The 22,910-nt window shown below is 49.3% G+C and overlaps 1 protein-coding gene across 1 annotated transcript in view; it reads right to left on the minus strand.

Annotated features, from left to right (window-relative positions):
• LOC133343304 (dedicator of cytokinesis protein 1-like) overlaps nucleotides 1–22,910 on the minus strand; it is a 316,745-nt gene that overhangs the window by 170,415 nt on the left and 123,420 nt on the right. Inside the window, 1 exon segment of the mRNA XM_061552782.1 lies at nucleotides 15,709–15,804. Within this exon segment, the coding sequence (XP_061408766.1) occupies nucleotides 15,709–15,804 (96 nt within the window).

Genomic DNA, 22,910 nt, shown 5'->3' on the forward strand with positions numbered 1-22,910 from the left:
TCGCCACTGGTGTTGGGCGAGAATGATAATCGAACTCGGGTCGAAGCGTTCGGAGTGCATGGCCCGAGCCACTGCACGACCGCTCCAAGCTACACACACGGACATCGCACGTACCTGAAGCGAAGGTAAAGAACACGCACTCGAGCACTCAACAATGGAGATTCGCTCTTTTGTTGTGGATATATTCTCCTGGTAATAATGCTGTTAGTGAGCACCTATTCATGGACTCGTGTGGCAACATGAGCAACGTTGGCACGCTGGATATTGAAATTATATTTGACTGATGATGATGATCATTATATGCTCCATGGGTTAAAGGTACAAGTACATGAGCTGCCCCTTTTGTCAATCCACTGCTGGATGAAGGCCTCCCCACGCCACGCAGGGTCAGGGGGGTTGTTTGACCGCGCTATTCATTGCGGGGGTTGGTCAAGGCGCGATGGATTTTGTCACACTGCCCTGTTTCGCACACGACGTAGCTCCCGCAGCAGCCTATAGCACCTGTTTTGTGTGCGGTGGCCTCCCATCAAAGCTCCCTCGAGGCTTGACTATGCTTAGCCTCTGGGTTGTGATGAGATTGGGTGCATTCTGGGTGATGTGGCGATAGGATTCGGGTTTAAAGGTAGGGGGGTACTCTAATGCATGGCACTGTACATTCACTTATTCTCACTTTGGACAGCAGCCTTAGACAATCAGGCGAGAGAAAAGGGCTCAAGTGCTCAGAGTCACGGGCATCGACAAAGGCAGAAACGCTCACGTGCACTCGCTCACTCGCTCACTTGCACACGCAGCCAAACGACGGATTCTGAATGTCGCTCTTGCAGGATGAGCCGTCGCCAGTCCGATAGAAAGGAATTTATTCATTCAGCCCTTTTCACAAACCTTTAAATCGTTTAAAGTTATTGCGTTCCATTTTTAAATTGTGCAGCATGCACGTGGGCGGCCAAATGCAAAGAGTGATGAAAACGAACACATCTGTGTATGTGGACATTCACACGCACGTACGCACAGACCCTCGGACGACCTGGTGGCGTTGTTCACACTATTAAAAATATATTTTATTTACCAGGTAAAGCCCACCGAGCTATATAGCTTTTTTTCAGAAGCGACCTGGCCACAGATGATAGCTCTGCGAAATGGTTCATAAAGTGGAAGTTTACAGCAGCCAAATATTTAAAACGCATGCCGATTCTAAATGTGGAGGCAAAGTCGGAGGATCTGGGGAAAAAATCAACACGACCACGGGGAGAACAGTCAAACTCCATACTACAGCGGGCATCAGGGTCGGGATCGAACCCACGACCTCCTGCATACCAGGCGAGGAAGATGACATATCCATGCCGTCGCGGGAGCTGCCCCCCCCCCCCCCCCCAAAACTCTCTCGACAGCTGCTGCCGGTACCCTCTTCAGATTACACCGCCAAAATCTACAGCCAAAACGCGGTTTAAAACATCAGCGTCGCTCAAAATCCCGCGCAGCATTTAATTTACTTGAAAAGCCGATCACAGAAAGCCACGCTAAGAGTTGAAAATCTTCTGTGGACGACGCAATAAGAAAGGCGACGCTCACGTGTGCTCTGGACCAGTCTCACGAAATGGGATATCTCAAACAGACGGTAGTGTCACGTGAGAAGTAGACATTTCACAGTTGTACGTGTTGTGAGTCTCAGTACCAGTACCCATTTGTGTTGGTGATAGTGTCGCAAATTTAATACATGCGCATGAGATTCCCCTAAATGGACCGGCTTGACCAGCCTGTCATGGGGCTGGAATTATTGCATCCTATCTTTGAAAAAAATAAATGTAATTGCGGACCCATAGGAGGCACCAGCCCGATGTGTCTACTTGCCAAGCCATATGTTTAATAACTTAGTGTCTCTATGCTGAAACCATAATTAACACACTGCTAACCTGGGCAAATTTTCACATTCCAATGGCAGGTGAAAGTACATTCAAAGGACAACCATTTTTTTATTTCCCACAGATTCAAATTATGGACTCACCCAGGAAAGATTATGGAGTGGGTTGACCTCTGGCCAAAATTTGAGCTCGCAAGCTTCGAATCGTGAGTCAAGCACTCTAAACCACGGTGCCACTGTGTTGGAAAGTTCCAGGTCACTTGCTGTGTTAGTTAAAAGGGAGAATAGACGTACAAGTGCATGATTTTGTAGAATTATTTTATTCCAGCTGTTAATAAGAAGCCCGAGGTCTATACACAGAGACCAGGAGCCTGTCAGATAATTAGAGGTTTCAGACAGCACTCGGCTCTTGCCATGGGAATGTAGAATTGTCAGCAATCGCTCAGTGCTAGCAGCAGGGGGGAGCGCGGCAGCCCCCGTTGGTCATTGAATCAGGGTGACACCTTTGACTCGGACGTAAAATTTCATTCAAAACAAAACACCGAGCAAATAAGCACGACTCGCCCGCAAAGGATTTACACATTTTAATCGTGGGCTGCTACACTCAATTCGTGCGAACTGGTGAGGTCATCGTCATCTCATTTGACTACATATAGGGTTTGCACGGTGTACGGTAATGGAATCATTATAATAAATATGATCTGTCGATGGAATCGCTGTTGTTTGCCCGAGGCCACCAAATAACACCGCAGGCTGGAAACTGCAGAATAAACAAACGGGGCTGTGCATGCGGACAAACGGACCCCGACACACGGAAAAACTGATGACACAACACCTCGAGCCAATTACGCACGACAGCGAAGCCCACGTGTGCGGCACACACACACACGGCTGCTCGTACATTATACACGAACCGTAATTACAATTAAAACAAAAGTGTCGCCTGAATTCCAAGTGTCTCTGCCGAAGCTTAGTCATCAGAATGTTTAAGTCGTGACGCACTCTTCGCTTGGTGGCGTTTTTTAAGCCTTCTTTTGCTGGGTACTTTTTTTAACTTTCGCAGTGAAATTTACAAAATACCCACGAACTGTGTTTACAACCTGCCCCGGTGCTCCAGCCCACAATTAAGGCAGCTGTCACACGATAATTACAAGGTCCACACGGGCACTCGCAAAGCCCAAACGCGCGCACAGACGCACGTGCACGCGCGTGCACGTGCACAAAGAGCCTGTCCCTCGGCACACGAGACACAGAATGTCGCTACCCTCACCTGTCGGCGGCGGACGTCAATCACCGACAAAACGCCGCTGCGCGTCAGTGGCGTACACTCGCACGCAGTGGTGCGTACGGCGCGATAGGTTTCAGTGGTGCGTACGATGCTACAGTTTCAGTGGTGCGTACGGCGCTACAGGGTTCAGTGGTGTAATTTGACCAAGAAATAAAACGTGTGTTAAAATCAATGACATGCGGTTCATTCGAGATGGTATGCCCATCGCTGTGCCCTGAAATGGCAATACAGGACATTTCCCTTTTAGTTCAAATGGACTGCTAAGGGAAGAGTGAGATTCTATGACGTGGAATGACAAAGAAGAAAGCTATCGGACAACACCATACGCAGCCGTCATCCCAGCACGGATGTTCATACAAAGCATTGAGCAATTTACAAGGTGAAAATTGAGTACGATTCGACACGTTGATTAATGGGCCCTGCAGTTGAAATAGGGGCTACGGAGAGTGAGCCCCGGCAAGGACGTGGGATTCACACAATTGGCCCAGGGCCACCTGTGGAGAAGATCAAGATGGCACTTTGAAATTGGCGTGAGAACACAACACAAAGCACAATGGAATATATTAAACCAGGCGCCTGTACATAACTATGGCGATCGATTTGCATTTTGAATCTCATTTCTATTAAAAATTGTATTTCATTGCGAAGATCTGTTGATTTTATTTGATGATCAAGGGAAGGATTTAAATATTTGTCAGCGATATTCACAGATCAGAGTCCTTGTGGATGAGAAGGAAATCTTTTCAAATTTCTCTGAAAGCGCTCAGTAAAACATTGACATCCGAGAACCACTTCACGTCCCTAGACTTTCCCCCTTCGTCCACCCTGCCGCTTCCACTTGCTTAATGAACCCCGCTGCGGTGTGTTTGCTCTCCCCGTCTCTGACTGCTATTTAATAAAAAACGGTATTTACATCGAGATAAAAGGAAAATCTACGAGAACCTCGGGCGAACAGAGGCGAGCGAGAGAGAACACAACTGGAAGTTTGAAGAGGGGAGGTGGGGGGGGAGCACGCTGCACCCCCCCCCCCCACCCCGCGTCCGCGCCAAGCTGAGCGCCGGCTAAGCGCCGCTTCTCTGCTGCGGTGACGCCGGGCGAGCGGTCGCGGCGCCGTGAGATCGAACGATCCCGGCGGCACTTGCACGGGGCGGAGCGGCGCTCCTAAATCCCCCGCGAAACGGTGGCGCCCGGCAGGCGGTGGCGGGAAGCGTCGGGCAGTCGGCGAGGCGAGCGGCCGTGCACGCCGGCCGCTAGCGGCGCCTTCCATTGTAGACCAAACAAGGCGTCACTACCGTGCTTTTGTACTGTTTGTTGTTGTAACGCTCTTACCCGCCGCGACTGGACATCTGTGAAGAAGAGCTTCATAGCTTATCGGATTACTCCAGTATAAATACATATTCTGATTCTGAACTTGCCCAGACACCTTTGTCTCCCCTAGTGGGTCACCGGATTCGTGGCGCAGAGTGCTAACAGCTACACTACCTCTCACCCATCATTCCAAAGACAAAGATCCCCCGTATAGCCTGAACAGACTGTTGGGGCAAGTGCTGTTAGCGAGCACCTATGAAGGCCAGCACGGCACACGAGGGGGTGGGTGGCCAGCACCGCACCCGGCCGCCTTTGTCTCCTCAGTGACGATATTTACACACCACACCAGGTACTCATTTGAGACGGGGTTAATCTAGTCGGAGGCCCAGGACCGGTTCAGACAATAGTAACTGGTGTTGGCCGTGAGCGGGAATCGAACCCGGTTCACCAGGTTCGTAGCACAGCGTGCTAACCGCTACACTACCACTCCCCCATCACTACACACACACACACACGCGTGCGCACGGTTGGCTATGTACGGTCTGAAATAAATTCAACATACATACACGCATACACATGGCTCGGAGGGTTACAAGGTGTAATCCTGAATATGGTTTTTGAAAGCAACATTCTATAATTGCTTTATTGGATCTGTGCAAGTTCAAGAAATAAAACTCAAAGACAAACTGGCCGCTCTCTTATTGTATTCCCGAAATAATATCAAAACACGGCCATGCTTTTCGTTTACAGATAAGAAACTGCTGCGCTACGAACCTGGCCGCCCCGGTTCAATTCCCGCTCATGGCCAACACTGTTCATCATTATCCGAATCGGTCATGAGCCTCACCCTCGGTTGGCTCAGCCTCAAATCAGTTCGGTGTGTCGTAAACATCGCCATTGGCGAGACAAAGGCGGCCGGGGTCACCCATCCCCTCGTGCGCCGTGCCGGCCTTCACAGGCGCTGCTCGTGAACAGCACTTGCTCCAAACGTCCGATAAGGCTATCCGTGGGATCTTTGTCATTGGGCTCCGAGGGCTTCCTGAGCTCTCAACAGAGGTTAAGGGACTCCGGCGTTGCTTTGTTGTCACTAATAGGCAACAGGGGCAGACTCCGTGAAAGTCACCTGGCTATGACTTTCAACTCTGTTCGTCTCATTAACAAAGTGCCAAACTCGTTTCCGACAGCCCGGGATACATAAGCGAGGCCTGCATCTCTCCAAAGCGAGAGCCCGTCTAAGCGTGCGCGCTGTTGACAAATTCTGCTGCCACCGCCGCCGTGTTTCTCGTTACATCCCCGCACGGGGTGCGCACTCCAAACTCCCACGCACACACACCCCCCAATAAAAATAACGACGTTGTCATTTGCCAAACAAAAACCCTGTGACGTCCCGAACGCAAGAGGTTTACAAAGGGTAATGAGCTGCCATTCAGTTGAGCGTTAATGCATCGAGCCTTTTCAAACAACCCTGACTGTGGCCGTGGGCAGCTCAATTTTGACCATAATCAAGGTCAGTCCTACTTTTCACAGTAATTAAACTTTTCAGAGATTTAACAATTTTAGGTGGTAATCTACAGTCAACGTAAATGCACGTGTTTAGTTATAACAAATTAGTCTTTCGAACCTATGAATTGGCATTTTTATTACAATTGACAATGGACTTGAAATTTCAGCATATTAAAATGTAATTTCTGGTGACTATAAATAACTAGGACTGGAGACGAAATGGACCCAACTTCCTTATGTTTGTGTCCACCGTATGTCTATAAAAGAGTATAACTGTAGGGCCCTATATATATCTGGCTAGATGGCATTCCAAATTTACAATCATGAGATCAAATCCCAGTCGGGGGCTTACTCAGCCCATCATCCCTTTGGGATTGATAAAATAAGTACGGTGTTGGCCAACCATGACCCAAATGGTCATGTTTACACACTGCACCAAGAACAAATTTGTCAAACTAGAATAGGCCCAGGATTTGGTTGAGAAATTCACTGTCACCGGTGTTGGCCGTGAGTGGGAATCAAACTCTGGTTGTCAGGTTCGTAGCGCAAGCGCGCTAACCGCAGCGCCACCGCTCGCAACACGCAAATACACACGCGCGCGGGCAAACACGCCCACGCCGCGTACACTTAAACACAAATTATTGAAGATCAATACAGCGTATTAAAACCTAAAATGAATCTCGATTCATTTGTTGCAAAAACAAAGCCGATGATGAATGTGGCGCGGGAATGCATCACTGCGCAGGAGTGAACGGGCCGTGCGAGCGCGACGGAGTAACGCAGCCGTTCCTCTTTCACACAGACGAGTGGCCGGGTTCAGGGTGGCCGGGCTCAGCGTGGCCAGGGTCAGCGTGGCCAGGGTCAGCGTGGCCAGGGTCAGCGTGGCGTGTTTCCTGTACTTCACCACGATGTGAAATCACAACCATGCCAACAAAGCGCAAGCACTGCCACGGTGGTGGTGAGAGGCTCGTTGGCAGGGCCAGGAATATTTATGACTTCGGAGATTACCAGCTGTTCGAGCGACTGCTCACCAAAAAATCCGCACCCCTGCTTACTACTGCCATGGCAACGGCACGAGCCATTTCAGTGGTGGGCAGAACGTCGAGCACCCAGCCTGACAAAGCTGTGCAGATGTCCAACTTTGATTAAAAGTGATAAAATACTCATGTCATCGCCATCACGAGCCAGGATCTATCCACCCTAGATCACGGCCATCTCTCTTGTGATGCCACAACCCATCGTTGCCGCTCCATCACAGATCTAATCCAGTGGGCACCGTTCTTTCCAACGGTGTGTATTGCCCAAGACCGCTTGCTCTTCTTAGTCAATCTCTAACCCAGAAGTTAAAAACAACAAAAAGGAGGCTGCAATGTTGGGCTCAGGATAAATATATAGAATGTTTTCGTGAGGTCAAAGTTGTGTCCATCCTCAAAATAATGAAGACTGGAGATCATCTTCATTGGTGGACCTGGGCGTAACTAGTCAACTTAGCCACTCTCACTTCATCAAACCTGGACAGAGGGACTGAGTTAACCCCAACCGGGATTTCAACCTTCTGGGAAGCGGTAGTGTGGCGGTTAGCGCACTGCACTACGAACCCAGCGACCCGGGTTCGATTCCCGCTCACGGCCAACACCAGTGATGATTATTTGAACCAGTCCTGGGCCTCCCCTAGGTCGACTCAGCCTCAAATGAGTACCGTGTGTGGTGTGTAAGCATCGCCACTGGGGAGACAAAGGCGGTCGGGCGTGGTGCTGACCACGCACCCCTCGTGTACCGTTCCAGCCTTCATAGGTGCTCCCGAACAGCGCATACCCCAACAGCCTGTTAAAGGCTATACGTGGGGATATTAATCTTTGTTATAAATTGCATGCAACATTGAGGGATTTGGCGAGTTCAGTTTAAATTAATGTTCTTGGATCTGGAAGGAAACTGGGGCGCCCAGAGAAGACCACCGCAAGAAAAGTGAAAAGCACTGAGAAGTACACAGACAGGCAACAAATGTACTCGCTGTCCAACCAATCCCGCTGGCCACGTGGCAGCGCAGCGGACACGAGTCTCACATGGCACCGCGCCGAGCCATGATAAAGAAAAGCAATCTCAGCCGCCCGCCGCACGAGACCCGCTCGGGGTAGTCAACGTGCCCCGGAGATGGAGGTAGTCGCCACATCCCCCCAGCCGGTCGGTGTCTACGTGGGCGGGCGTCCGCTCATTGGAAATATCAGCCTGCTGCCGGGACGTGAGGACAGCTTGGGACGAGCCAATTTTCCGCCCCCTCGGCACCGATTCCAACCAACGTCCGCCCAAGCGCAGCTTGGGGCAGGGGGCACACGAAATACCAAAAAACTTGGTAACTTTTGATGTGTTTTTGGAAGATGTATCAACATAACGTACGTATAATCATTGTTATTATTTAAGTGTGCTTTTTTTGTCTTTTTTACCAAGGCCAGCTTCATGTTCTCAGCTGTGTGCTCCTTGGGATGTTCAGACAGCTGGGGGAGAAATTTGTCTGCCTGGAAAACAAATAACCCACGCCTAGTGGGGTGAATAAACACGACGAATAATCATCAGAAACAGCTTAGACACCCAGTCGGCGCGCGACCTCCGGAGGGCGTGTGTTATTTGCTAGCCCTGGTCCCATCACCGCACGGACCGTCAACCCCCCACAGCATCCCGGTCGGCGCATTCAACGGAACGATTATTGGAGGCTCGGATCGGCACTGGGACGCCGTGGGCGCGTGGGCTCAACACAGGAAGGGAGTGTCGGGCGGGAGAATCCCGTGCAGGGGAAACTCGTGCATTGGCCCCAGCTCTGAAGGCTGCCAGGAGAAAATTGGTTGCCACAGCAGCTGTCTCTGTGACACGGGGATTCGCATAATAGGGTCAACTTGGTCAAAACACAGTGGCGGCCGGGAGGCTTAAGCGCTGGGCCGACAACGCCGAGAAGCAAGCTACGAGCTAACAGATCGGGCTGCCCAACTGCGGCAAGTTGATGATCTCACCGTGGTTATCAACGGATTACACGTAAACCATCAGTATAATTGGTTTGTCGCTTAATGGGGAAAAATTCCCACTCTGAGAATGAAACATTTTGGTTTGTCAGCAATGCCGGATAAGTGACCTATTAGAGTGAATCAAGAAGTCGTTCCGTCAAATAAAATATCTGGTGCCGTTCTCCGACACGACGCGACGTTACGCCGATCGCACCCTCCGGGTTTCGGATCAAAATGTGCCCGTCTCACAACAAGTAATGCCATGTATCACAATCGGAACGTAATTGAAAATAGCAAGAGCAAAAGCCTCGTGCACGCCTCAGTGCGAGAGGCATCTACACAAGTCGGACTGAATGTCAGCGTTGCTGACGTATGAGAAGCACGCGGCGCTCGTGAAGATGGGGGGGGGGGTGCGCATACCCGCTCGCAAAGATCAGGCCTGCCGCCTCCAGTGCGCCCACAGGACAATTTTTTCTCTCTTTCCTCTCCTTCTGCGCACCAAAGGGTGGCACGCGTCAGCACTTCTGCCTTGAAAGTGCAACACAGCAATAGCGTTGGCTTCTCGCTCCAATCGGATCATTTGCAAAAAGTGGCCAATCAGCACGGGAGCTTTATAAAAGCAATTAACTGCAAGGAGTGTTCGGTAGCGCTCAGCACCAGCACACTTGCACGCTCAGAGGTGGAAAGGACACTGAAACGTGGCGTACCTGAAACACAGCGTACCTGCGTGCCCACCCGACCCAGCAAATTTGATTATATTGGTCGCGAAAGCCTCGGTGTTAAACCAAAGTAATGAACACTCTGTGCGGAGTGTGCAACGGTGCGACATCCGGTGTTGGATATGAGGCACACCAAAGTGAAATCAAGAAGAAGTTCCGTCACCTGTCGGGCACCATTCTCTGACGTGAGGGGAGATTACACAGCTCACCACACAAGGATTCCCGATGGAAATATCTCTGTCTCGTGAAATGACTTCACCGGCACCGTGTGAACATAAACGGGAGGAAAACAAGTTTCACTTCATGCTTTGACGAGCACTGGGGGTGCTGTGTCAGGGTGTGGAATTTCCACCACTGACATAGAGCCACCATTTATCCTGTAGCGAGTGCTTTTTATGGCTTTACTTGCGGATCTCAACAACTAGGAACGTCGCAATTCCCCCCCCCCCGTGCCGTCACCTCGCAAGTCGACGAATTGCCGTGATTCGATCCTACGGTGAATTCAAGAGCGAGTTGTTTCTCTCCCGTTGTGGCGCCTGCAGAACCTGTGGTGGCTGCGATGCCGTCATGAACCAACAGGGGCCACACCAAACAATCACAAACGGTACACACATAAATGAGACACATGCAGAAATTCAAAGCATGCATCTTCAGCGTAACAATCAACTTTAACGCGTGATTTGATTAATCATTACACGCCTATCGGCAACCATCAAAGCAATAATCGGAGTGTCAGCTGTCTAGTGTCCTCCCAATCGGCTTACCAAGTGTTCACCACCTCAATTCATTGGCACAAAAGCCAGTGGAGTCCAACATAATGATATTGCCCAAAGACCGGCACTGCCCCTTCACGAACGAACGCTATTTGCTCTTCCGATTATGACGGCGGGAATATTAATCGTGGTGTCCGCGCTGTTTTTACACCGTGGATATTTGACTGTGAATCTTGATCCCATGCCTAATGAAATGTAACCCCCGTGTCTCAAACGAGACCTGACTGCAAATGTAAATGATGGTTAAGATCTGTTGTGCTTACTTGGCAGTATACGCATTGCGTTTAGCAGCTAGGCAGGTGGCACTGTGGCTACAGTGCTCAACTTACAACTTACAAAAAAAAGGTTGAGAGTTGAAGTGCGTTTCCGGGACCAGCTGAGCCCTTCCTCATTGCACCGAAGCATTTTGCGGGAAGTCAAAGTGCGGTCATCCCAAGGATAAAACAATCTCAGCCAGAGGAACGTGGAATTTTTTACCACTGGCTTTATTGAAGTGGAATCGATTCCACCCGCGTATCCTCTTGCGCATATCACGCAGCCGGACACACTGGCAGATGCATAAGTGAGTGTGGCCCGCTGATAAGTGTTATATGTAGAAGGAGGTTTGCTGTGCTGCACAATTGGCAGTCGCATTGAATGTCAGCTAAAAGTAAAATTGGTTAAATAAGCAAATGAGGCAGCACTCCTCCCTGTCGGCTGTCCTAAGCAAAGGGGTGGAAATTCCATGTGCCTATGGCAGGATCGAATCGTACCCCGATCAGGATTTGAGCTGTGCTACGGTGCCGCTGGCCGATTATTACACCATTTGACGGCGTCCAAGATTAATTGTGAAAGTCGGTCAGCCAAATTGTTCTCTTTATTAGGAAAGCAGTCACTCGCCCTTCACCCGCTCAATAACGGCGCCTTTCTCATCAGCACATTTGCTTTGCCCGCGTAGGCGAGAGGCTTGAACTCCCACGGACGTGCCATCTGCCAGCAGCGCGTGGACCTTGCGCTCGTCAACACGGCTCACAGGAGAGCATGGCCCCCTTCAGGTCCAGATTATCTCACCGGGCGATTAGGTCGCTCATTTTCCTCTGCTGCACCCCCCCCCCCCCCCCCACCCAATAGTCTGGGACTCCCATCCTCCAGCCATCTGTGCTGCCGACTCTCCCACACGTCCTGTTTCGACTCAAGACCGCCTCTTACAAAAAGAAGCGTGCGCCGTTTATGGACAGCACCTATAGATGCGGTCACATGTAGACAGCGTATAAAGCCACAGCTGTACAGCAGCGTGCGCAAGTCAATAAAGATCAAGGTGTCATCACGGCCAGTGCCACTGAAGCCACCGCACCTCGACTGTTGTGCAGTCGCCACTTGACCTCCTGAAGTGTCACAGCACCCTAACACCTGGCTGTATGCGGGTCTTGTTGGTCACTAATGACTGGGTGCCTATTGCAATGCCAGAGAATTGCAGCCTCATCTTCCTGATGACATCGAAAATCTTCTCCATGCCCATCTATTTCTCTTAACTTACAAGTAACTTGATCCAGCAATGACATTCCTAACTTGCACTTGCCAGGCAGTGGTGGTGCACGCCTGTAATCCAGCGCTGCGGAGTCGAGGCTTGGTGGATCGCACAGACACAAGTTGTTCCCATGGGCATCTAGGTGCCGTACCCCGGGCTTGCCTCCAGAATGTGGTACACAGCAGTTGTGGACTCCACCTGTTCCTTCTGTATGGGACAGTGTCTTGTCCCATTGCACGTGTGGGTTCTCTCGGGGGCGCTCTGGTTCCCTCCCGCATGTAAACATTAGCTGACCGAAATAATCGGAAAACATAAAGGACTGCAGATCTTGGGCAAATGTTGGCACCGGTTCACCGCCTGGATGACGCTTTCCCCTCCTGTGCGTGGTTCCACGCGCCTCCAAGTCATTCTCTCTTTACAAACTGAAATTGCTGGAAGCACCACCACGTGTCCACAAGTGCCGATGTTTACACATTACTGCTGGGACTCGCTCAAGACTAAGTCGACCCAGGGAAGGCCCAGGACTGGTTCCAATTTATAACGCTGTGATTGATCATTAGCAATTTTACATGACATTTGTGAAAAATAACTTTATGGATCACGGGATTCTAATTATTCAAATTACGAGCGGGAATCCAACTGGGGTAGCGGGGTTCGTAACGCAGTGCACGCGATCCACGACAACCCTGCTCTCCCACACATGCGCGCGCGCACGCACACACACAGAATTATAAATCATACATTTGGGTGGTTAACAATGAAGATGAACCCAGGAGACTAGGCCCCTGCGGGGGCTTTGTGCACCGACACGCGAGATGTCCGGCTGCACGGCCTACTGGTTAACCTTTTCCACCGGACTGAGTTGCTGCCTTTGTTTTCCCGCCCGCTCGGGACGACTCGGCGGAGGCCCTGCGGGGGGAGAGCTTCTCCGCCCAGGCTTAAAGGAACTCCCCGTGCGCCCAGTGGCTCGCTCCGTGCACATACCTGACGGACACTGCACCCTATTTATGTGCAAATGAGCCATTTATTAATGTGCAAATTAGCCGAGGGACCCTGATTACCTTTGGTTACTGATGAGAAAAGGAAAAAAAACACAACTAAGAAAAGGGAAAGATAAAACAGATTAAGCCTTGGCGGTAGAATCTAAGGCGGTCTCTGATTCTCAATCTCGTTTCCCCTCGCAGACCCGCACAGGATGAGATAAAGATGCCGCCAGAAAATTAACGCTGTGCAGCGGGGTGCTGTGAGATATTTGCAGCCGTTTGCCGGTTCCACAAGCGACACTATGGATATTTTCCACCCAATACGGGTGCATTGGGAGGCACAGGCCTCCAAAGGCAGGCTTTGCCAGGGAGTGACAATTCTAGATTTGTATGGCAGGGACTGGTCTCCGCGACGGTAACCGAGATGAAATTTGTGACCTTTCCAAGCTGCTTTCTTTCACCTGCGAACCCTCGCGGTTTCCTGAGCAGTGGAGAGGATCGCGGTTCACATGACAACCGCAAATAATAAGGGATTGCCGATAAAACTAAAGTTGCAGATCAGGGGAGTGATTACACGTATTGAGTTTAACAAAATGTTTTGGAAACACAGAACCCGGCTGAACGCCATGAAGTCAAACACAAGGCACATTATTGGGCAGTGATTATTTCCATTGGTATTGAGCTAGTGGAGGAAGTTGTACATTATCACAATGAAGACCTATCAAGAATACACACAAGAGATTAAATCACACACACGTCGGCTATGACAAATTTTTAAAAGGTACAGATTATATGAGTATTAGGTCAGCGGTTGAGAGCTGGTGGTAGAAATGCCAAATTTCTTCGGCAGGGACCAGTTTGTTCCTATATAACCAAACCACTGCTGACTCGCCACATCGTGGTGCTCATTGCAATTACCCAGGAGGAATTTGAGATGATGGTATTTAGTCGGCGAGGATTTGGGCTCATGTCCCCACGATCATTATGATTCAACGCCGCGACGTGACCAAAGTGCAGAGCACGCACACTGCAGCACCTACCATTTACGCATTGCTAAGGAACATACAATCTAAGAGTATCTCCCTCCTTCTCAAGTGAGCACGAGGCGACGCTCATGTCCATCCGTTGCCTGGAGACGGTTGTTGAAAGTCCACGTCCTTTTAGTGGGGGGATCAGTCTCTGAATAGGGCAACCAGTGTCCAAGTGCTTCCTCTTCAATGAATTCTGTCACTGAACAATTGTGAGGAGCGTGGGTTGATCACAGAGTACACCCTCCACCCCTCAAACAAGAGCCACTGGTAGGACAAGAACAAGTGACGGGAATTCCACTTAGAGGTGGAAGTGTAAAATACGATTAGAAATACCATGAACATGAATCGCTAAAAGCTGTTCATAGCTGGGTGGTCACTTTAAATATTTGGGCCAAGCAAAGCAATAATGTGAGCCAACTTCTGTGCAAGGCAGACATTTGCCGGCGTTTGTTCGTGAGCAATGAGCGCAAAGAAAACCTCCTGCGGTGTCACAAAACGGAAATGAATGGGTGCCGCAGAAAGACAAGGTCACTTATGTTTCAATATCGCCTCAGCTGACGGGCTTTGCTGCATCAGCTGAAATAATTTGTCTGTTATCACGCCAGGGAAAACCTGGCACGTGTCTGCCTCCCGCCCACCAGCGAGCAGACACAAACACACACGCGCACACGTACGCATGCACGTACACGGGGGAGGGAGGGGGGGGTTGGCAGGGGGGCATTCATAATGAGCGCCCTCCGTCAGCTGCTCAACGAAGGGGATACAAGCTGCTGTCAAAGCTGTCTTGGTGCCCCGCCTGGAAGCCTGGGTAGGCGTGCACCTGGACCGGTGCACCCCGAGCGACCGTGCTTACCGCATATGCTCGTTTCAATATTTTACCGCCGGTGTTAATATATATTTTTTAATGTACCGTACTTTTATAAACTCTGTCTGGAAGGAAACTCTCTACGGCAGCTTTACCTCTGCCAACGCGTCTTTTTAAAATCGAAGAGTTGTGGATTTTTTTTTATAATTAATTGCAAAACAGAAATAAAATAAGGTTATGCCCCAAAAGCCTGTCAAGGTTCTACAGGGCCTTTGTTTGGTGTAAATCACCATACATGCAGCACCTTTAAAAGTACACGCGTGCACTATACACAGTTATTTTACATATGCAAGTATGCATACAAACACAGTCATGTAAGTTCAAACGTACATTATTGAAATCTGTTGATGAAAAAACTCACTACATATTCCCATTATACTGTGTACAATACGTCCAAGACGTCAAATTAGTTTAAGGCTGACCAAATTCAATGAACCTCAATATTTAACTGAATGATGTGCAATGTTAATGTCCAATGCCCCGCATGCATAAAGACACAACAACAACGGCAGCCTGCATGTGCCACTAAGTGGTGGCTACGTCACCACAGTGCTTGCTTCTGGCTATGTGCACTTTGAGGCCACATGGGAGTGTGGCGCAGACTCGCTGGCAGGTGGTCACATGATAGACCAAGACGATATGGATTTACGAACCATGGTGATCGGCACACACGCATACACATACGTGCTACGTACATTCATCTCACAGGAACAAATGTGTTTCCAGCGCCGTGAGCATTCTGCTGCTTGTGCTCTCGCCGAACAAGCAACCGCAAGGTACGAGCACGCGAGATGTTACCACTGAACGCGGATTCACTTAGCAGAGATTAAAATAAGTTGATAGCCACAGGGAAGAGGAGGAGGAGGCGCCCGGAACTCACCATGAGAAGGGAGTTGTGGTCCATGGCGATGACGGTTCTATTGACGGTCCTCAGCAGCGACTCCATGATGAGCTGGATGTGCATCTCTGTAGGGCCCTGCGCACGCACGCACGCACGCACCAACGTACGGAGACAGAGACGACACACTCAGCCTCGTAGACCGCGGGGGCTTGCGGACATTTCACGAGCGCCTCTTCGTGACAACGCGGCACACGTGGGGAGCTTGTGCTGCAAACAACTCTTCCAGGAATGGAAGATCAATGACTCGTCAAAGTGAGAATGTGGTGAGGTGCCAACCATGAGGCGTATCGCTGGTGACTCGAGTCTTCTGATGGAATAGGTGGACTCCACTCAGCTCCCACCCCAGATGCCATGGAATGGCTTACATTAACAATACAATCGTAACCTGTTGCTTAGTTCAAACGCCATCTGAAACATGAGTTGACAACACTCCGAGACACCTTTGGCTCAATTTAAGGCTGAGCGAAAGTAGCGGATACACCACGACTAGTATTTAACACCATGTGCCACTGATGGACATGGCAAGGAATCAAACCAATATGACTCCTCCGTAAAGACAAAGATTCTCCGCATAGCATTAACAGACTTGTTGTGGCAAGTTCTGTTAGCGAGCAGCATCTATAAAGGCCGACACAGCACACGAGGTAGTGAGTGGCGAGCACCATGCCCGGCCACTTTTGTCTGTCCTTGTAGCAATGTTTACACACCGCACCAGGTACTCATTTGAGGCCGAGTCGACCTAGGGCAGGGCCACACCCGTTTTAAATAATCATCACTGGTGTATGGCCATGAAAGGGAATCGAACTCGGATCGCCGGGTACGTAGCGCCGCAGGCTGACCACTACGCCACAGCTCCACACACACACACATATACAGTATACAGAACGATGTCTTTGACAAGTGTTACTTCTGGCAATGACGGATGATACCAGTCCAAGGACTGGTAAGTGGCAGAGGCCGATTGCAAATATCTCAGAAACACAATTTTGATGTCAACATCTGTATCGACACCGTACGATGCCCCCAGAAGCACCGTAAACTCAGCCTAGACGCATTATTCAATGAACGTTTCACCGAGCGTTTGAAGGCAGCGTACGACGATGGTGAGTTTTTCATTAAAACACATTTTTGGCCTCGGCTTGGTTTATTAAGTCATGAAATAAGACGCCGCTCACTGATGCCATTGAATGCGAGCGCTATAGAAATTGACAGCAGCTACTATGAATATATTTTCATCAATTACGAATTGCCACAGCTCACAGATTTTACAGTTTATTACCTATTAAATTACGTGTAAATAGAAGCATGCAAGACCTGTTATGTTTGGCTCTTATAATAATGGACATACCAGGTGTGATTTCTTCACAGGCTACAACACTCATTCAGAAAAGTTGCAAGGTCAAAGTGCACCTGCTTGGAAACACTGTGTTGGAAAACAGACACTAATAAACTTTCTTGGTCCAAGGGACTTTAGCTTCTATTTTAATTGTGTTGCTGTTCCAGGCCCTTGCTTAGTTTTTGTGCGGTTACCAAGCTACTTTGCACAGGATGTAATTTTGGATATATCTTCAAGCGTTTTGTGTCGCATTAAACTCTTTGTTGCTTTGTTATGCGGCTCATCTCCTTGTCCTCGCATCTTGAAGAAGGCACTCGATGTCTGCCGGGTGTCTCATCTCATCTGGAAGAGCAAAGACTTATTGAGTGAAATATAGTTGCTATGCGAGCTGGAAATGCCTGTATCACTTGAGAAAAGATAGCCAACGTCCGAATGGGATAATGGAGGGGTACAGGTCAGATCGAGTTCGTGAAATGCACATTCAAAAGCCAGATATCGAGGGGGGACACCTCGGGCGAGAAAACTAAGAGGCAACCTTCGTGGTGAGGTGTCAACTGTGCGGCAGTTGTTGGCCCTGGAAGGAAGGAAGAAGTAATCGCAAGATGTGGTCACATCAATGGCACTGGCAATGATGACCTATTGGCCTTCGTGTGGGGGAGAAAGTCTCTGCTAAATTAAGTGGAATTCAAATTTAGTATTGGCCATCTTCAAATTATCCATCCACCCTTTGAAAGGCTGAGCTGACCAAGGTGAGGTGCAGGTCACGTTCAGAATTAAGTGATGACTTGTGCTTACTTACCTTAAATCTATGCAAATTCAGCATGTTCAATGTGCATAAAGCTACACTTTCAGTTTACAAAAGGATAAATAAGTTTTGAAACGGACCAACTGCCATCACTCCAATTACCACTCCCCATTCACAACGCCACTACGCAGAAGGCAATCAACCCCACTCTGAATAGCACCGGTAGACAGAATCAAATTACCCCAATGTGAATTCTGTAATAACTACAGATGACTCGTTGAAATTATAATCTTAGATTGGATGACCAAGAAATAAGCCCATTATTACACACGACCTTTCATGGCGTTGCTGTTAACGAAATCGCGTTGGCCAACAGCTGGATATTTGTCTGTATTATAACCGCCTTCACACGATGATGACTACTTGCTTTGAGTTTTCTCAGGATGAGGGGGTCCCAGTTCACAGCAATAGAGGCAGGGAAGATGGAAATGTGCGATTGAGAATCGCACAAGTGAAGAAGACACTGCCTTTTGGTGAGCACACCTGACACTGAAGGACAGTTTGCAAGGTGTGTTATTAAAGACCCCGTGGTGTCGCTCACTAACACGTGACAATGTGTGCTGTGGCACGCCGGACGATGCCTCGATTGTAAAGTCCATTCAGCGGACCTGAAAATGTGGTAGAAATTCCACATTTTCATCGCACGTGCCAGTCTCTCGATAAGTTGACCACCGTTGAGAAAACTAAATTGGGTGGTATCCATTTCCAGACAACTCTCCTTTCTTCCTCCATGACAAAATTATTCATGAGAAATTGTTGAGACATCCACAGCGGGACCCTCTCCTTGGAAACAAAGAACCAAGAAGTCCCAAGACTCAATTGAATCTTTCCTGCATAAATAAAAGCCTAGAAAATTGTAAAAAACAACATCCGTCCATTTGGTTGTCATTTAACCGACGGCATCGGAACAAAATGGGTTGGTTCAGCAAGAGCTGATTCAATCAGAACCATCAGCAGCCCCTCAGACACGCGAGAACACGCAGTGCGGAATATGTTATTTTGGAAAGAACTGGGCTCGATGTAGATCGTTCACTGTTTAGGGCCGGGTGGGAGAAACGTACAAACCTTGTACAATAAAAACAAAAACGGGCAATAAAAACAAACGGCATTACTCTCCTGTACGGCAGCTGTCAGGGAGATGGAGAAGCGAGTGTTTTGGATTACGTGTCAGAATAAATGCTGCATCGGCCATCAAACAGACGGAGAGCGGTTTTGCGGTGGGTCAGCCAGAGAAAATATCTCAACAGGGACACGCACTCAACCGCTGCAGCGTAGCGCGACAACTGCGTACACAAGGGGGGGGGGGGGGGGGGGGCTTCCAGCAGCCAGATCCTCGATGCATTTATTTGATGATTTCTCGCACCGTGCCTTTAGGTGGCCAAGTGTGCCACTGTTTTAATTGTACTGTTATGATGAGGGATTTGTGCTTTTTTGTTCTTGCGCGTGGCAAAATGTTCAGGAGCTAAATGCCAACGTCGTGGTCTGCTAGCCCAGAGTGGGCTTGAGGAGATAGTTTGTGTAGTTTGTGTAATGTTGCTATTAGCCCAGAGTGGGCTTGATGAGATAGTTGGTGTAGTGTTGCTATTCCTCCTGCACAAGGAGCGCAGGCTACAGTAGTTTACTATATTATATGGTCCATTGTTTGGGGTGTATGGCCACAGTGGATTATATCTTTAATTTTCCATTTATGAAGGTGTGCACACGGCAGCGTGTTGATGTTTCGATCCGGTTGATCGTTACGCCGGTGTCTTCGAGCAATCAATGTCAATGCCAGAAGGTGCGACTTTTGTCAAACGAAGTGTTTGTTTTGGACATCCCCAACGTTCCACTCTGTTCGCCAGTGTCCTTCTGGACCTGGGTCAGACTCTAGGATGGTGGCAGCGCGATTCCAGAAGGGGGCATCGGGACTTGATTTGGCGGTGAGGTCGATTTTGTTGAGATCTCGTTTGCCTTTGGCAAGAAAAATTTTTATACTCGCACGCTTGTATATAACCGGTTGTGAGCAGTTGCGCTACGCGGTGGCTTACAGAAGAGACAATCGCCACCGGAACCGCGAGGCGCTCTGCAATCTGCTGCGACTCGTTTAATCACATGCACGTTCGTGGACTTTTTTACCTACGTGACTTTACCGAAAAAACCTAAGAGCATGAATCCTTGCAGTCACGAAAGCTTCAAATCCAGAATTAAAACTTACGATTGGTTGTTAGAGACGTGGGTGGAGCTAACCAGCAAAGGGGGCGGGGCTCTGCCACAACGGGGCGTGGCCATGGACTGCATCCGTGCCAGATGCGCGCCAGTCGAGAAACCGCGTGGAGCGTGCGAACCGTGACGCCACAACATAAGACGACAGCCACGGTCGTTCATTCCAATACACTGCTGTTCGCGCGGCGGCAACGACGTCAAGGGTGTCTTACCCGTTTACACAACGTGGTTACCTCTGATTGAAGGCGAAAAAGTGTGTAACTCAAAGTCAAATCGAGGGAGACAGAAGAGAAAGAGGGGGCAGGGAGTTTGCTTCCAACTAACAAACTTAAGACTAACTTCCATTCATCTACACACACACACACATATATATATATGACCTTGCAAACAAGTAAAACTTCAAATACTTAATTACAACTGTGTATTCAAAAAAAAGTTTTATGTTAATGCATTGTTCTTTCCGCAAAGGAAACTTTTCCTTGTGTAACAAACACGGTGGCTGAACTTTTCTCATTTAATGCCAATAAAGCGGCTTGCTCTCTCTCCGTGCCTCCGCTGACAACTGCCAGCTCCATCGATTAGGGTTCCGAAAACGCGACGCGACGCTGGCTGCGGCGGTGCTGATGTTATTTGATCGTATTGATCTCTCGGTGCATTCGTGATAGAATCCAAGCAACCCGTGGCTCTGCATTTCTGAAAAAAGCTCCCCACTCCTAATAAGCTTTCAGACCTTTAAAGAAGCGGATTGAAGCACACTCACATGCGCATGACAACCCAGAATAATAAAGACACCCATAAATGCCATCGACCAAACTGTTTAAACCGCGCAGACCATTGCTAGGTGTGGTACGTCACATGGGATGGGGCCGTGCGGTCAACGCCATGCTCCGCCGCATTTTTCTCCCCTTTGCGGACGTCGGTCATGCTCTCTGCAGGCCGAGTCCACCTAGGGGAGTTCCCCGTGCGAGGTTCGGATACAAATAGCCGCTCGAATAGAGTATTCGTCCCCGATTCACCATTGCCGGAATCGAAAGCGTCATGAACCATGCAAAAGGCCGCTATAGAAGCATGCGCGGCTGAACGGGTGCCACCACAAGGGGCATCGTAGGGGGGGTCGGGCGGTCACATTGTTCCGCTGCCGTCGAGGAAGACGAGCATCCCTTTGGTGTCCGGAGCACCGCGACAAGACGGCTCCTCACCGTACAGGGACGTGCACCGTGTCAACCAAAGCGATGGAGACAAGCAACGTCCCAGCATTTTGCGAACTCGAAGACCTTTTCTTCTTTTACCGTCGTCACTATTCGTGGGCGGGAAAAGAAATCAAGCGAGGGACTTCAGCTACCGTCAAGCAGCAGCAGCAACCGCAGCAGAAAAATATATATAAGAGCAATCTGATGCGTGCCGAGACTTTTCAGGCCTGCGGGAAGCAGCTGTTGTAAATCACGGCAGTCACAGTCACAAGCGCTCAGTGGCCCTGCACTGCTAAGACTGACACAGCTGGATTACCAAGGGGCTACTACAAAATTCATTTCAACATTTTTTTTTTTTAAAAGTTGCTTATTGCTTCCTCGGGTTCTCATTGACCTTGGTCTCGAAAAAACACCTCAGGGTGCAGTGACGGGACACCATGAGGGTGCGAACGGATCAACGCGACCTGCACGGAGCCGAGATCGCTGAGCGGAAATTGGAGTCGTGGCAGACATTCGGCGAGCCTGCTCCTAAGCTGGGTCTGCATGGCGCCGATGATTCGACTCAAGGCGACGGTGAACCAAGGACGCATTCTGCACGCTGCATATGTCCATTTGGCGACGCTACACTGGCAGTGGTGCACAAGCACTCTTAAACAAGAAACGCAACACACTCGGCAACAGCACTGCGTGCCTTAAAAGAAAACAAAAAATAAAATCGGCGACATCGGGCAATGGTCCTTCTTTCATAGCACGTACACAGAGATGTTGGGCGACCCTCGTGTAGTTACGTCTGCCAGCTCACGGCGCTATGTAATAATGTGTGGCTTTCGCCTCTGTTTATGGACTACAAATAAGGTCCATTGCCCGAAACGCCACCAATTTTGATTATATTTTTTTTCCTTTTACGCCAGTGAAGTTTTGAGGAGAGTGTTGAGTTCTGTCAACATGCCCACGACAATGAGGATAGCAAAGAGGTAGTGACGTCTCAATTACGAGAGCGGGCGGGTGACCCATGGTTTTATAATGCGCATGTACGGCCCACGGAGCCAGCCACACTGAGAGATCCTGGGTTTTAATCTGGGTTTCAGCCACCCTGTGTTGAAACCGGGTTCTCAAGAACACTATGGATGGTCTCGGCACCGGTCACTGCCAAATGCACACAAAAAGTAACCTCTGAAATGAAGAATTGTTCTTTAATGCACTCATATGAGGGGGGAGGGCGGGGGAAATGTGTTCACGAGATAGATATTTTAAAAGTCACGTGGGGCTCCAACACCCAGCGTGAATAAGAGGCCAATTGAATTAACTCCGTGAGTAATTCCGTAACGTCACTTGTGACACTGAGAGTGAGGAATGTAAAAGTATGAGTCTCTTCATCTCGTGGCATGATGCTGATTGCACGATTGAAACATGATTTGTACTGCGTGTGCTTATTCTTTTAAGTGAACCATCATATACTGGCAGCGCAACGCACAAGCCACAACTGCCTGGAACTAAAAATTGCTCCATGAATTAATGCCCCGCACACGACTGCATTTTGCCTATATCGTTACCCACAAAAGGCTTGAAGATCCTTAATGACAAGAAATGTCATCGTATGAACTACAGTGAGATAAAATGCGTGCTCCGATCGATCCGTTCGTAAGGG

This window comes from Lethenteron reissneri, chromosome 17 (assembly GCF_015708825.2).
Source record: "Lethenteron reissneri isolate LAM-NWPU_2019-01 chromosome 17, ASM1570882v1, whole genome shotgun sequence".
Lineage (NCBI taxonomy): Eukaryota > Metazoa > Chordata > Hyperoartia > Petromyzontiformes > Petromyzontidae > Lethenteron > Lethenteron reissneri.